This window comes from Oncorhynchus kisutch, unplaced genomic scaffold, assembly GCF_002021735.2.
Source record: "Oncorhynchus kisutch isolate 150728-3 unplaced genomic scaffold, Okis_V2 Okis04b-Okis11a_hom, whole genome shotgun sequence".
Lineage (NCBI taxonomy): Eukaryota > Metazoa > Chordata > Actinopteri > Salmoniformes > Salmonidae > Oncorhynchus > Oncorhynchus kisutch.
The window spans coordinates 1,184,012-1,200,473 of record NW_022261981.1 but is presented as its reverse complement, the minus strand read 5'-3'; the positions used below and the strand labels follow the sequence as shown (position 1 = coordinate 1,200,473).

General features: G+C 44.0%; 1 protein-coding gene across 1 annotated transcript in view; it reads left to right on the top strand.

Moving 5' to 3' along the window:
* adgrb3 (adhesion G protein-coupled receptor B3) overlaps positions 1-16,462 on the top strand; it is a 396,998-nt gene that overhangs the window by 211,467 nt on the left and 169,069 nt on the right. Inside the window, 1 exon segment of the mRNA XM_031813016.1 lies at positions 9,606-9,714. Within this exon segment, the coding sequence (XP_031668876.1) occupies positions 9,606-9,714 (109 nt within the window).

The window sequence follows — 16,462 nt, the reverse complement described above, 5'->3', positions numbered from 1 at the left end:
CACACACACACACACACACACACACACACACACACACACACACACACACACACACACACACACACACACACACACACACACACACACAAACACACACAGAAGGCAGACCGGAAATCTGTCTGTCTGATTAGGAACCCAGAGGAGGATGGAGACAAGGTTCATTAGTTCACTGGCTGAGGAACAGAGCCCTCGGTCTGCCTAAGGAGGGAGTGTGTTTGTGTGGATGTGTGTCGGTCTAAGGATTGGCTGCCTGGTGTTTAAGAATGTGCGATTCAGGCCAAGTCTATTTAGGTATAAAGAGTTCTTCTTTGGCCAATGTGTAGTTCATCTTCACCAGACCATGAGCTGATATGACAGCCATCTGTCATCTAAAGGATCAGGGTAAAAGATGGATTTTGGACAGATGTGTTTTTATGCATTATTTTACAACTAGACAATGTGTTGGTGTTCTAAAAGCTAGACAGAAGCAATGAACTTCAAATCCTGTTATTTGTAGTACAGGAATGGCTATGATGAGTGTGGATGGATGCTGCCGAGTATTCACTGTTTCTGAGGAAACGGAGGATGAGCTGCATGTCTGTTGTTGTAGAGATGAAAATATCAGCTGTATGTCTGTTGTTTTTGGCAGTAGGAATGGCTGAGGAATGGCTGAGGAATGGCTGAGGAATGGCTGAGGAATGGCTGTGGAATGGCTGTGGAATGGCTGAGGAATGGCTGAGGAATGGCTGAGGAATGGCTGAGGAATGGCTGTGGAATGGCTGAGGAATGGCTGAGGAATGGCTGAGGAATGGCTGAGGAATGGCTGTGGAATGGCTGAGGAATGGCTGTGGAATGGCTGTGGAATGGCTGTGGAATGGCTGTGGAATGGCTGAGGAATGGCTGAGGAATGGCTGTGGAATGGCAATGGTCAAGAGTTGTCTGCTTTGTCTGTAATTGTCTGCTTTGCTGTGTTTTATATCTCCGTCTTGGTCAGGTCATTATTGTGAATGAGAATGTGTTCTCAATTACTTACCTGGTTAAATAAAGGCAAATAAGATGTGTCAATGCTGTGGAGAGGATGGGAGTTGTAGTTCAGTTGCTGTCAAGCACAGAAATACACTGAGTGTACAAAACATTAAGAACACCTGCTCTTTCCATGACATAGACTGACCAGGTGAATCCAGGTGAAAGACATGATCCCTTATTGATTTCACTTGTTAAATCCACTTCAATCAGTGTAGATGAAGGGGAGGAGACCGGTTGAATAATGATTTTTAAGCCTTGAGGCGTGGATTGTGTTCCATTCATAGGTTGAATGGGCCAGACAAAAGTTTGAAGTGCCTTTGAACGGGGTACGGGAGTAGGAGCCAGACGTTTGTGTCAAGAATTTCAGTGCTGCTGTGTTTTTCACGCTCAACAGTTTCCCCTGTGTATCACAAATGGTCCACCACCCAAAGGACATCCAGCCAACTTGACACAACTGTGGGAAGAATTCAACAAGAGTCAACATGGGCCAGCATCCCTGTAGAACGCTTTCGACACCTTGTAGAGTCTATGCCCCAACGAATTTAGTCTCTTCTGAGGGCAAAATGGGGGTTCAACTCAATATTAGGAAGGTGTTGTTTTGTACACTCAGTGTGTATGTGTGTCTGTTGCTAAGGGAAAGCAGAAAGACCTTGTTGCTGTGGTGTGAGCATGAAGAGGATGATCTGGTGCTTCTCTTTGAATCCACCTCCACTGCAGCCTTTACCCCGTTCATCCAGAGAGGGCCTGCGCTATGGGTCACATAGGCAGGAGGGGGAGGAGAAATGTGCTTTCAGCCAGCTAGTCAGCTAACTAGTCAGACAGACACGTGTGTGTGTGTGTGTGTGTGTGTGTGTGTGTGTGTGTGTGTGTGTGTGTGTGTGTGTGTGTGTGTGTGTGTGTGTGTGTGTGTGTGTGTGTGTGTGTGTGTGTCTGTGTGTGTGTGTGTGTGTGTGTGTGTTTACGTACGTGGGGATGAGTGCATCTCCGTCTGTATGGGTGCGTGCACGTGTCAGTAAGTATATGTGTGAGTGTGTGTGTGTGATTGTATCAGGAGGTGTTCATTATGGGATGCCACTCAGAGCTCCTCTCCGGACTAAGACATGTCATTGTCTTGTCTGTAGAGTAGAGCTATAGCTAACTCACATGCTGCTATTCTGTGTCCATGTCTAGGACAGCTACTGTCATAATGGGGCTTTTCCTTCCTGATAAATCTAATTGTTTTCAAGTACCATTTTAACACTGTTTGAATTGCTGATTAAATTAGAATAGATCCATTTGGTACATCTTAAGGAAAATACAAAGAACAATATATATATATTGATATATTGATATCATCATCATCAGCGCATTAACAGTCTGCCTCACTCAAATCACACAAAATGTCTGCCCCCAAAATCAAGTCCCCTCTGATTACAGCTGATCCCTCTCTGCTAGATTCAGGTCTGCCAGGATAGTGGGCCGTTCTCTTCAAGGTCAACGATCGGATTTGTGTGTCTTAATGTGTATCAGCTGGGAGGAGACAGGTGTGCTTGCGTGAGTGTGTTGCTCTGTCTCTATCCATGGTCCTGAATGCTTCCTTTGCATTCTCTCTGACACTGATGGCAGGTCCCTAAGGACAGACACACTGCCCTGTCTTGAGCAATCACTCTCCAGTGGTCACTAAGCAGTGTCCTTTTAAAGGGTAGTCTCTAGCTCTCCAGTGGTCACTAGACAGTGTGCTTCTAAAGGGCAGTGTCTATCTACTAGCCATGTCCTGCTGTGTCAGGGTGTCTGTCTCAAAGGTTCACTGTCGGATAATGCATAGATCAATACATGTACTGACAGATGTCTAATTTTGAAAAATGTCCTGACCTGTGCAATCACTTTTAGTAGGCATTAGACAATGCCCCCTTTTAAAAGGTACTAGTACCTACTAGCAAGTAGCCATGTCCTGGTCTCTCCCCTTTTAAAGGTTACCAGTATCTAGTAGCCATGTCCTGGTCTGTTACCTTCTAAAGGTTACCAGGATCTAGTAGCCATGTCCTGGTCTGTCCCCTTTTAAAGGTTACCAGTATCTAGTAACCATGTCCTGGTCTGTCCCCTTTTAAAGGTTACCAGTATCTAGTAGCCATGTCCTGGTCTGTCCCCTTTTAAAGGTTACCAGTATCTAGTAACCATGTCCTGGTCTGTCCCCTTTTAAAGGTTACCAGTATCTAGTAACCATGTCCTGGTCTGTTACCTTCTAAAGGTTACCAGTATCTAGTAGCCATGTCCTGGTCTGTTACCTTCTAAAGGTTACCAGTAGCTAGTAACCATGTCCTGGTCTGTCCCCTTTTAAAGGTTACCAGTATCTAGTAACCATGTCCTGGTCTGTTACCTTCTAAAGGTTACCAGTATCTAGTAACCATGTCCTGGTCTGTCCCCTGTTAAAGGTTACCAGTATCTAGTAGCTAGTAACCATGTCCTGGTCTGTCCCCTGTTAAAGGTTACCAGTATCTAGTAACCATGTCCTAGTCTGTCCCCTGTTAAAGGTTACCAGTAGCTAGTAACCATGTCCTGGTCTGTTACCTTCTAAAGGTTACCAGTATCTAGTAACCATGTCCTGGTCTGTCCCCTTTTAAAGGTTACCAGTATCTAGTAACCATGTCCTGGTCTGTTACCTTCTAAAGGTTACCAGTATCTAGTAACCATGTCCTGGTCTGTCCCCTTTTAAAGGTTACCAGTATCTAGTAACCATGTCCTGGTCTGTCCCCTTTTAAAGAGTACCAGTATCTAGTAGCCATGTCCTGGTCTGTCCCCTTTTAAAGAGTACCAGTATCTAGTAACCATGTCCTGGTCTGTCCCCTTTTAAAGGTTACCAGTATCTAGTAACCATGTCCTGGTCTGTCCCCTTTTAAAGGTTACCAGTATCTAGTAGCCATGTCCTGGTCTGTCCCCTTTTAAAGGTTACCAGTATCTAGTAGCCATGTCCTGGTCTGTCTCCTTTTAAAGAGTACCAGTATCTAGTAGCTAGTAACCATGTCCTGGTCTGTCCCCTTTTAAAGGTTACCAGTATCTAGTAACCATGTCCTGGTCTGTCCCCTTTTAAAGAGTACCAGCATCTAGTAACCATGTCCTGGTCTGTCCCCTTTTAAAGGTTACCAGTATCTAGTAGCCATGTCCTGGTCTGTCCCCTTTTAAAGGTTACCAGTATCTAGTAGCCATGTCCTGGTCTGTCCCCTGTTAAAGGTTACCAGTATCTAGTAACCATGTCCTGGTCTGTTACCTTCTAAAGGTTACCAGTATCTAGTAACCATGTCCTGGTCTGTCCCCTTCTAAAGGTTACCAGTATCTAGTAACCATGTCCTGGTCTGTCCCCTTTTAAAGAGTACCAGTATCTAGTATCTAGTAACCATGTCCTGGTCTGTCCCCTTTTAAAGGTTACCAGTATCTAGTAACCATGTCCTGGTCTGTCCCCTTTTAAAGAGTACCAGCATCTAGTAACCATGTCCTGGTCTGTCCCCTTTTAAAGGTTACCAGTATCTAGTAGCCATGTCCTGGTCTGTCCCCTTTTAAAGGTTACCAGTATCTAGTAGCCATGTCCTGGTCTGTCCCCTTTTAAAGAGTACCAGTATCTAGTAGCTAGTAACCATGTCCTGGTCTGTCCCCTTTTAAAGGTTACCAGTATCTAGTAACCATGTCCTGGTCTGTCCCCTTTTAAAGAGTACCAGTATCTAGTAACCATGTCCTGGTCTGTCCCCTTTTAAAGGTTACCAGTATCTAGTAACCATGTCCTGGTCTGTCCCCTTTTAAAGGTTACCAGTATCTAGTAGCCATGTCCTGGTCTGTCCCCTTTTAAAGAGTACCAGCATCTAGTAGCCATGTCCTGGTCTGTCCCCTTTTAAAGAGTACCAGTATCTAGTAGCTAGTAACCATGTCTTGGTCTGTCCCCTTTTAAAGGTTACCAGTATCTAGTAACCATGTCCTGGTCTGTCCCCTTTTAAAGGTTACCAGTATCTAGTAGCCATGTCCTGGTCTGTTACCTTCTAAAGGTTACCAGTAGCTAGTAACCATGTCCTGGTCTGTCCCCTTTTAAAGGTTACCAGTATCTAGTAACCATGTCCTGGTCTGTTACCTTCTAAAGGTTACCAGTATCTAGTAACCATGTCCTGGTCTGTCCCCTTTTAAAGGTTACCAGTATCTAGTAACCATGTCCTGGTCTGTCCCCTTTTAAAGAGTACCAGTATCTAGTAGCCATGTCCTGGTCTGTCCCCTTTTAAAGAGTACCAGTATCTAGTAACCATGTCCTGGTCTGTCCCCTTTTAAAGGTTACCAGTATCTAGTAACCATGTCCTGGTCTGTCCCCTTTTAAAGGTTACCAGTATCTAGTAGCAATGTCCTGGTCTGTCCCCTTTTAAAGGTTACCAGTATCTAGTAGCCATGTCCTGGTCTGTCCCCTTTTAAAGAGTACCAGTATCTAGTAGCTAGTAACCATGTCCTGGTCTGTCCCCTTTTAAAGGTTACCAGTATCTAGTAACCATGTCCTGGTCTGTCCCCTTTTAAAGGTTACCAGTATCTAGTAACCATGTCCTGGTCTGTCCCCTTTTAAAGGTTACCAGTATCTAGTAACCATGTCCTGGTGTAGCCTAGTGGTTAGAGCGTTGGACTAGTAACCATGTCCTGGTGTAGCCTAGTTGTTAGAGCGTTGGACTAGTAGCCATGTCCTGGTGTAGCCTAGTTGTTCGAGCGTTGGACTAGTAGCCATGTCCTGGTGTAGCCTAGTGGTTAAAGCGTTGGACTAGTAGCCATGTCCTAGAAGTTTGCAAGATCGAATTCCAGAGCTGACAAGGTAAAAATGTGTCGTTCTTCCTCTGAACAAGGCAGTTAACCCACTGTTCCTAGGCCAGGTAACCCACTTTTCTTAGGCCAGGTAACCCACTGTTCCTAGGCCAGTTAACCCACTGTTCCTAGGCCAGTTAACCCACTGTTCCTAGGCCAGTTAACTCACTGTTCCTAGGCCAGTTAACCCACTGTTCCTAGGCCAGTTAACCCACTGTTCCTAGGCCAGTTAACCCACTGTTCCTAGGCCATCATTGTAAATAAGAATTTGTTCTTAACTGAATTGCCTAGTTAAATAAAGGTAAAATTATTATTTTTTTAAAAGGTGTCACAACACCAGCTCGAAGTCCGTAACATAAAGGGAGACAACGTGTGAATAAATAATAACAAAAATATATTTATTGTCTAGTAGCTAGTAGCCATGTCCTGGTCTGTCCCCTTTTAAAGGGTACCAGAATCTAGTAGCTAGTAGCCATGTCCTGGTCTGTCCCCTTTTAAAGGGTACCAGAATCTAGTAGCTAGTAGCCATGTCCTGGTCTGTCCCCTTTTAAAGGTTACCAGTATCTAGTAGCCATGTCCTGGTCTGTCCCCTTTTAAAGGTTACCAGTATCTAGTAGCCATGTCCTGGTCTGTCCCCTTTTAAAGAGTACCAGTATCTAGTAGCTAGTAACCATGTCCTGGTCTGTCCCCTTTTAAAGGTTACCAGTATCTAGTAACCATGTCCTGGTCTGTCCCCTTTTAAAGAGTACCAGTATCTAGTAACCATGTCCTGGTCTGTCCCCTTTTAAAGGTTACCAGTATCTAGTAACCATGTCCTGGTCTGTCCCCTTTTAAAGGTTACCAGTATCTAGTAGCCATGTCCTGGTCTGTCCCCTTTTAAAGAGTACCAGCATCTAGTAGCCATGTCCTGGTCTGTCCCCTTTTAAAGAGTACCAGTATCTAGTAGCTAGTAACCATGTCTTGGTCTGTCCCCTTTTAAAGGTTACCAGTATCTAGTAACCATGTCCTGGTCTGTCCCCTTTTAAAGGTTACCAGTATCTAGTAGCCATGTCCTGGTCTGTTACCTTCTAAAGGTTACCAGTAGCTAGTAACCATGTCCTGGTCTGTCCCCTTTTAAAGGTTACCAGTATCTAGTAACCATGTCCTGGTCTGTTACCTTCTAAAGGTTACCAGTATCTAGTAACCATGTCCTGGTCTGTCCCCTTTTAAAGGTTACCAGTATCTAGTAACCATGTCCTGGTCTGTCCCCTTTTAAAGAGTACCAGTATCTAGTAGCCATGTCCTGGTCTGTCCCCTTTTAAAGAGTACCAGTATCTAGTAACCATGTCCTGGTCTGTCCCCTTTTAAAGGTTACCAGTATCTAGTAACCATGTCCTGGTCTGTCCCCTTTTAAAGAGTACCAGTATCTAGTAGCCATGTCCTGCTCTGTCCCCTTTTAAAGAGTACCAGTATCTAGTAGCTAGTAACCATGTCCTGGTCTGTCCCCTTTTAAAGGTTACCAGTATCTAGTAACCATGTCCTGGTCTGTCCCCTTTTAAAGGTTACCAGTATCTAGTAACCATGTCCTGGTGTAGCCTAGTGGTTAGAGCGTTGGACTAGTAACCATGTCCTGGTGTAGCCTAGTTGTTAGAGCGTTGGACTAGTAGCCATGTCCTGGTGTAGCCTAGTTGTTCGAGCGTTGGACTAGTAGCCATGTCCTGGTGTAGCCTAGTGGTTAAAGCGTTGGACTAGTAGCCATGTCCTAGAAGTTTGCAAGATCGAATTCCAGAGCTGACAAGGTAAAAATGTGTCGTTCTTCCTCTGAACAAGGCAGTTAACCCACTGTTCCTAGGCCAGGTAACCCACTTTTCTTAGGCCAGGTAACCCACTGTTCCTAGGCCAGTTAACCCACTGTTCCTAGGCCAGTTAACCCACTGTTCCTAGGCCAGTTAACTCACTGTTCCTAGGCCAGTTAACCCACTGTTCCTAGGCCAGTTAACCCACTGTTCCTAGGCCAGTTAACCCACTGTTCCTAGGCCATCATTGTAAATAAGAATTTGTTCTTAACTGAATTGCCTAGTTAAATAAAGGTAAAATTATTATTTTTTTAAAAGGTGTCACAACACCAGCTCGAAGTCCGTAACATAAAGGGAGACAACGTGTGAATAAATAATAACAAAAATATATTTATTGTCTAGTAGCTAGTAGCCATGTCCTGGTCTGTCCCCTTTTAAAGGGTACCAGAATCTAGTAGCTAGTAGCCATGTCCTGGTCTGTCCCCTTTTAAAGGGTACCAGAATCTAGTAGCTAGTAGCCATGTCCTGGTCTGTCCCCTTTTAAAGGGTACCAGAATCTAGTATCTAGTAGCCATGTCCTGGTCTGTCCCCTTTTAAAGGGTACCAGAATCTAGTAGCTAGTAGCCATGTCCTGGTCTGTCCCCTTTTAAAGGGTACCAGAATCTAGTAGCTAGTAGCCATGTCCTGGTCAGAGGTGAGATGTCTGATGAGTGAAAGATGAACATTTTTAGATTGTTGTGGTTCATGTTGGACAAGTAAAATCAGTCAAAGTAAACGGTCTGTTAGAAGCTGTCTTCACATAACCCTGTGACATTCTGTTTGCTTCTATCCCTCACATAACGCCTCTACGTTTTCCACACCACACTCCCTCTCTCCCAGGAGACAGTTCCAAGAGGAATGCTGGTATAACACTATTGACTAATGCTGTGTACATGTATTGGCAGCACTGATGTTGCAGTAATAAGATAACTGTGAAGTTTCTCGCCTCTCGTCCCACGTCTAGTTCTTTGTCCCAAATGGCATTGTATTTCCTAGTGCCCTGTGGGCCCTGGTCAAGCAGACTACAGTATATAGGAAATGTGGGGGACATTTGAGATGTGGTTTTGACCTATGTAACGGCTGCACTGATACGGCACTAGTTAACTGTACTGTTGTCCTCATCTCTAACTAGTTAACTGTACTGTTGTCCTCATCTCTCACTAGTTAACTGTACTGTTGTCCTCATCTCTCACTAGTTAACTGTACTGTTGTCCTCACCTCTCACTAGTTAACTGTACTGTTGTCCTCATCTCTCACTAGTTAACTGTACTGTTGTCCTCATCTCTCACTAGTTAACTGTACTGTTGTCCTCACCTCTCACTAGTTAACTGTACTGTTGTCCTCATCTCTCACTAGTTAACTGTACTATTGTCCTCATCTCTCACTAGTTAACTGTACTGTTGTCCTCATCTCTCACTAGTTAACTGTACTGTTGTCCTCATCTCTCACTAGTTAACTGTACTGTTGGCCTCATCTCTCACTAGTTAACTGTACTGTTGTCCTCATCTCTCACTAGTTAACTGTACTGTTGTCCACATCTCTCACTAGTTAACTGTACTGTTGTCCTCATCTCTCACTAGTTAACTGTACTGTTGTCCTCATCTCTCACTACTGTAATGTTGTCCTCATCTCTCACTAGTTAACTGTACTGTTGTCCTCATCTCTCACTAGTTAACTGTACTGTTGTCCACATCTCTAACTAGTTAACTGTACTGTTGTCCTCATCTCTAACTAGTTAACTGAAATGTTGTTGTCATCTCTCACTAGTTAACTGTAATGTTGTCCTCATCTCTCACTAGTTAACTGTACTGTTGTCCTCATCTCTCACTAGTTAACTGTACTGTTGTCCACATCTCTCACTAGTTAACTGTACTGTTGTCCTCATCTCTCACTAGTTAACTGTACTGTTGTCCTCATCTCTCACTAGTTAACTGTACTGTTGTCCACACCTCTCACTAGTTAACTGTAATGCTGTTGTCGTCTCTCTAGATCTATCCAGGTGCAGTGGAGCTGATGCAGGTCATCGAGGAATTCATCCACATCGTTGGCCTGGGCATGAAGGACTTCCACAACGCCTATCTGATGACTGGGAACTTGGGTAAGAACCACAGACAGATCTATTCTCACAGCCCACAGGCCTGGGATGGGAGTCCCACAGCCTTATTTTTCTCCACAACCCAGCCACCCAGCTGGGTGAAAATAACAATTATCCAATCGATGTTCAACGATCAATCGTCCATGTGTGAATAAACAAAATGTTGCTGCTGCTGACTCCCCATGTCAATTCCCCCTCCATCCATCAGTAATCTGGGATAAATTATGCGTGGAGGGGAGGGGAGGGGAAGGAGGGAGGGGAGGAAGGAAGGAAGGAAGGAAGGAAGGAGGGGATGGAGGCTTAGCCTAACAAACAACCACTAATCAATATGGTTATTTAAAACCTAGCTTGTGATTAACTCCTAAGAAAACACTCACATCCGATGTTCCAATATCAACCATGTCTTCAGTGGGTAGAAACCGTGGTCAGGGTGAGTCAACCATAGGATGAATCTCAAGTCTCTAGGTCCAGTATTCCAAAAGAACCCCCCTATCACAGTTTGAGGTCCAGTATTCCAATAGGACCCTCCTAAAACTGATCTAGGTCCAGTACTAAAATAGGACCCTCCTAACACAGATCTAGGTCCAGTATTCCAATAGAACCCCCATAACACAGATCTAGGTCCAGTATTCCAATAGAAACCTCCTAACACAGATCTAGGTCCAGTATTCAAATAGGACCCTCCTAACACAGATCTAGATCCAGTATTCCAATAGAACCCCCATAACACAGATCTAGGTCCAGTATTCCAATAGAAACCTTGTGGATAGAACCCTCCTAATACAGATCTAGGTCCAGTATTCCAATAGAACCCCCCTAACACAGATCTAGGTCCAGTATTCCAATAGAACCCCCCTAACACAGATCGAGGTCCAGTATTCCAATAGAAACCGTGTGGATAGAACCCTCCTAACACAGATCTAGGTCCAGTATTCCAATAGAAACCGTGTTAATAGAACCCTCCTAACACAGATTGAGGTCCAGTATTCCAATAGAAACCGTGTGGGTAGAACCCTCCTAACACAGATTGAGGTCCAGTATTCCAATAGAAACCTTGTGGATAGAACCCTCCTAACACAGATCTAGGTCCAGTATTCAAATAGGACCCTCCTAACACAGATCTAGATCCAGTATTCCAATAGAACCCCCATAACACAGATCTAGGTCCAGTATTCCAATAGAAACCGTGTGGATAGAACCCCCCTAACACAGATCTAGGTCCAGTATTCCAATAGAACCCCCCTAACACAGATCGAGGTCCAGTATTCCAATAGAAACCGTGTGGATAGAACCCTCCTAACACAGATCTAGGTCCAGTATTCCAATAGAAACCGTGTTAATAGAACCCTCCTAACACAGATTGAGGTCCAGTATTCCAATAGAAACCGTGTGGGTAGAACCCTCCTAACACAGATTGAGGTCCAGTATTCCAATAGAAACCTTGTGGATAGAACCCTCCTAACACAGATCTAGGTCCAGTATTCCAATAGAAACCGTGTGGATAGAACCCTCCTAACACAGATCTAGGTCCTGTATTCCAATAGAAACCGTGTGGATAGAACCCTCCTAACACAGATCTGGGTCCAGTATTCCAATAGAAACCGTGTGGATAGAACCCTCCTAACACAGATTGAGGTCCAGTATTCCAATAGAACCCTCCTAACACAGATCTAGGTCCTGTATTCCAATAGAAACCGTGTGGATAGAACCCTCCTAACACAGATTGAGGTCCAGTATTCCAATAGAACCCTCCTAACACAGATTGAGGTCCTGTATTCCAATAGAAACCGTGTGGATAGAACCCTCCTAACACAGATCTAGGTCCAGTATTCCAATAGAAACCGTGTGGATAGAACCCTCCTAACACAGATTGAGGTCCTGTATTCCAATAGAAACCGTGTGGATAGAACCCTCCTAACACAGATTGAGGTCCTGTATTCCAATAGAACCCCCTAACACAGATCTAGGTCCAGTATTCCAATAGAACCCTCCTAACACAGATCTAGGTCCAGTATTCCAATAGAACCCTCCTAACACAGATCGAGGTCCTGTATTCCAATAGAAACCGTGTGGGTAGAACCCTCCTAACACAGATCTAGGTCCAGTATTCCAATAGAAACCGTGTGGATAGAACCCTCCTAACACAGATCTAGGTCCTGTATTCCAATAGAAACAGTGTGGATTGTTCGGCTACACACAGCACTGTCAGATCTCAGAGGGAAGTTGGAATGGAGATTCTCAGCATATTTGGATGCTATTGGTTGTAATGGCATCCCATTCATTTTGTAACCTATATATTTTGCATTTCTGTGGGGTTGTGAGTCACGTTGAAAGAAACAGTCAATATTTCAGCAGCAGGATATAAACAAATGCACAATACAAAACATCTCCATTGGAGTTCCTCAGATACCTCTCCACATACCACACTTGATAAAACCTTGATGGGTTCTCATGTTTTAAATCCGTCAACCAAAGCCAAGGTCACATATAATTACACATACCTGTAGATCCTAATGATACTCATGTTAGAAGGACTGTGTCCCAAATGGCAACCTATTCCCTACCCTATTCCTTACATACTGCATTACTTTTGACTAGAGCCCTATGAGCCCTGTTCAAAAGTAGTGTACTATTTAGAGAATAGGGTGCCATTTGGGACGCGTGCACTTGAAACGTGAAGAAAAAGTGGGCCCTAGAAAGTCAGGATGAATCATAACCTCACCAGAGACTCTTTGTGATGAGAGAAAATGGTCTCTTAATTATGGTTCCTCCTAAGTGCATCTTAGATGACTTTGTGCGTGTCCTGAGTGGCACCCTATTCCCTGTGTAGTGCACTACTTTTTACCAGGGCCCATAGGGTATCCCATTGGGCTCTGGTCAAATGCAGTAACTTGTATAGAAAATAGGCTGCCATTTGGGACACAGACCTTATGTGGAAGAAGCATTTATACACACTGGAGCAAACCAAGCATTCCTTTAAAATCTCACCCACTTTCATGCTACTTTTATCTTAAATACGTCTTTCCCTGACAGAAACAGAAAGACATTCGTATCACAGAGTCTATCACTGACATAAATACTTTCTCTTCACACAATGTTGTAAAAGCTGAAAGAACAAACTGTCTGTTACGTGAATAGACCGATGGATTTCACTTTCAGTGTCTTCTGGTTAAAATAATACTGAGTTGCTAATGGATAATGACGCAGATAGACAGAATGAACAGATATATAGCCATCTCTGACTGTTGTTAACGTAGGAGATGTCAGAGATATTACAGTCATCTCCTTCACTCTGCTTCCAAGTGGAAGAAAACCAACAGTCGTTTTGATTTACATCTTCTGCCATACATTTTACCAGGACCACAAAGTACACCTAAAAGAGGAAACTAACTAACTCCTATGTTTTGGTCCTGACCACTGTCCTCGGTCCTGACCACTGTCCTCGGTCCTGACCGCTGTCCTCGGTCCTGACTGCTGTCCTCGGTCCTGACCGCGGTCCTCGGTCCTGACCGCTGTCCTCGGCCCTGACCTCTGTCCTTGGACCTGACCAATGTCCTTGATCCTGACCGCTGTCCTTGATCCTGACCGCTGTCCTCGGGCCTGACCGCTGTCCTCGGTCCTGACCGCTGTCCTCAGTCCTGACCGCTGTCCTCGGTCCTGACCACTGCTTGGTTACTGCTTCTTTAATCCTTACTTTCAGGCTGCAGTGCTACCACAATACACTACACACACATTCATACACATACACAGACAGAGAGAGAGAGAGAGAGAGGGAGAGAGAGAGAGAGAGAGAGGAGAGAGAGAGAGAGAGAGAGAGAGAGAGAGAGAGAGAGAGAGAGAGAGAGAGAGAGAGTAAGAGAGCGACACACACTACACAGATTGCTTACATCTTGTTGAATAATGTAGCAGCAGTCTCAGTGGTATTTCATTTCCCAGTCAACCACAAACCTACACTACCTTCCTGTCTGGAAGGAAGAATAGAACTATGATCATTATTTATTCATGCAAATTAATACACTTCTGTATTGCGGCGGTTTAGGCACCTCTTGTGGAGACATTCATCCAGAGCTGTGTACCAATACTATTTGAAACCAATTCAAACACTTTTGCTGGGCTTGATTGAACTCATCTGTTGCAATGGAGCCAGGACAATAGTCACACAAGTACAAACCCCGCCCATTTGGCTCTCCAGACCAGCTTAGCAAACGCTGTTTTCATTTGAAAGATTTCAAATAGTATTTAAACCCAGGTGTGATTTATTCTTTACCAGACTTTACAATGTGACTAACATATAACCCCATTATTACACTGTAGACACACCCACTGGGAACAGACGTCATTTACAATGTGACTAACATATGACCCCATTATTACACTGTAGACACACCCACTGGGAACAGACGTCATTTACAATGTGACTAACATATAACCCCATTATTACACTGTAGACACACCAACTGGGAACAGACGTCATTTACAATGTGACTAACATATAACCCCATTATTACACTGTAGACACACCCACTGGGAACAGACGTCATTTACAATGTGACTAACATACAACCCCATTATTACACTGTAGACACACCCACCCATTATGACACTGTAGACACACCCACCCATTATTACACTGTAGACACACCCACTGGGAACAGACGTTATTTACAATGTGACTAACATACAACCCCATTATGACACTGTAGACACACCCACTGGGAACAGACGTCATTTACAATGTGACTAACATACAACCCCATTATGACACTGTAGACACACCCACTGGGAACAGACGTCATTTACAATGTGACTAACATACAACCCCATTATTTCACTGTAGACACACCCACCCATTATGACACTGTAGACACACCCACCATTATGACACTGTAGACACACCCACTGGGAACAGACGCTATTTCAACGTCTAGTTTTGATTTACATTTGGTTGAGTTGTCAACTAAACTTGAATTCAATGTGGAATCAACAAAACATGTTTCCATGTCCTTGGTTTTAAGTGAAAAGTTTGGTGAAAAAAAGACAAATAGTCAGGTTAGATACTGGTCTAATTATGTATTCGGGAGACACAGAACATATTCCCCACAAACGATGCAACGTAGCATTCATTAAGAGACCATTATAACACATTATAATCTCCTCTCCACTAGGTGAATTAAGGGACATGTCCAAAGAGGGTTGAAATGCCTCTGGCTGCATACTAAATAGTACACTTTCCCTTTATAGAGCTCTGGTCATAAGAAGTGCACTATATAATGAATCGGGGGCCATTTGGGATGCAGGCTATACTAATGGCAGGCATTAATCTCTTCTCTGATTGGGATGCAGGCTATGCTAATGGAAGGCATTAGCCTCTTCTCTGATTGGGATGCAGGCTACACTAATGGAAGGCATTAGCCTCTTCTCTGATTAAGGATGCAGGCTATGCTAGTAGCAGGCATTAGCCTCTTCTCTGATTGGGATGCAGGCTATGCTAATGGAAGGCATTAGCCTCTTCTCTGATTGAGATGCAGGCTATGCTAATGGAAGGCATTAGCCTCTTCTCTGATTGGGATGCAGGCTATGCTAATGGAAGGCATTAGCCTCTTCTCTGATTGGGATGCAGGCTATGCTAATGGAAGGCATTAGCCTCTTCTCTGATTGGGATGCAGGCTATGCTAATGGAAGGCATTAGCCTCTTCTCTGATTAAGGATGCAGGCTATGCTAATGGCAGGCATTCTCCTCTTCTCTGATTAAGGATGCAGGCTATGCTAATGGAAGGCATTAGCCTCTTCTCTGATTAAGGATGCAGGCTATGCTAGTAGCAGGCATTAACCTCTTCTCTGATTGGGATGCAGGCTATGCTAATGGAAGGCATTAGCCTCTTCTCTGATTAAGGATGCAGGCTATGCTAGTAGCAGGCATTAGCCTCTTCTCTGATTGGGATGCAGGCTATGCTAATGGAAGGCATTAGCCTCTTCTGTGATTGAGATGCAGGCTATGCTAATGGAAGGCATTAGCCTCTTCTCTGATTAAGGATGCAGGCTATGCTAATGGATGGCATTAGCCTCTTCTCTGATTGGGATGCAGGCTATGCTAATTGAAGGCATTAGCCTCTTCTCTGATTGGGACGCAGGCTATGCTAATGGAAGGCATTAGCCTCTTCTCTGATTGGGATTCAGGCTATGCTAACGGAAGGCATTCTCCTCTTCTCTGGAACCCATTCAGGATTTAAAGAAGGGTATTTTGGGCTGTTCTTGTCAGTTATTTTACACAGTAATATATTCATGCCAAATTAGACTAACTCCATTTTCAATTCATAAGCATTTTTTACATTTATGATAACATGTATAAGCATCAATTAGGGATTATTCATGAATGCTATTATAAAATAGAATAGTCTCCCTCTGCCACATTGTGCAGATATTGGTAAATATACGATTGGTCAAATTGAAAAGCACTACAGCCACACCCACAAGCCAAATAATCGCATCAACTGTTTCAGTCGAGTCACAAAATATTCTTCCTCCTGAGTCCTGGTGAAACAACAACCAAATAAAACCAACAAGAAATATTGATTTGGACATCGCTCTGTCTTGGCACCAACATTATATTTATTGGAGCGAATCACAACACAGCAGCTTGTTGTTGGCTAGTTCACTTTGATTAAAGAAATGAAAAGTATTCTGCCTCCCAAACTGCACCCTATACAGTGCACTTCTTTTGGCCAGAGCCCTATGGGGCCCTGGTCAATAG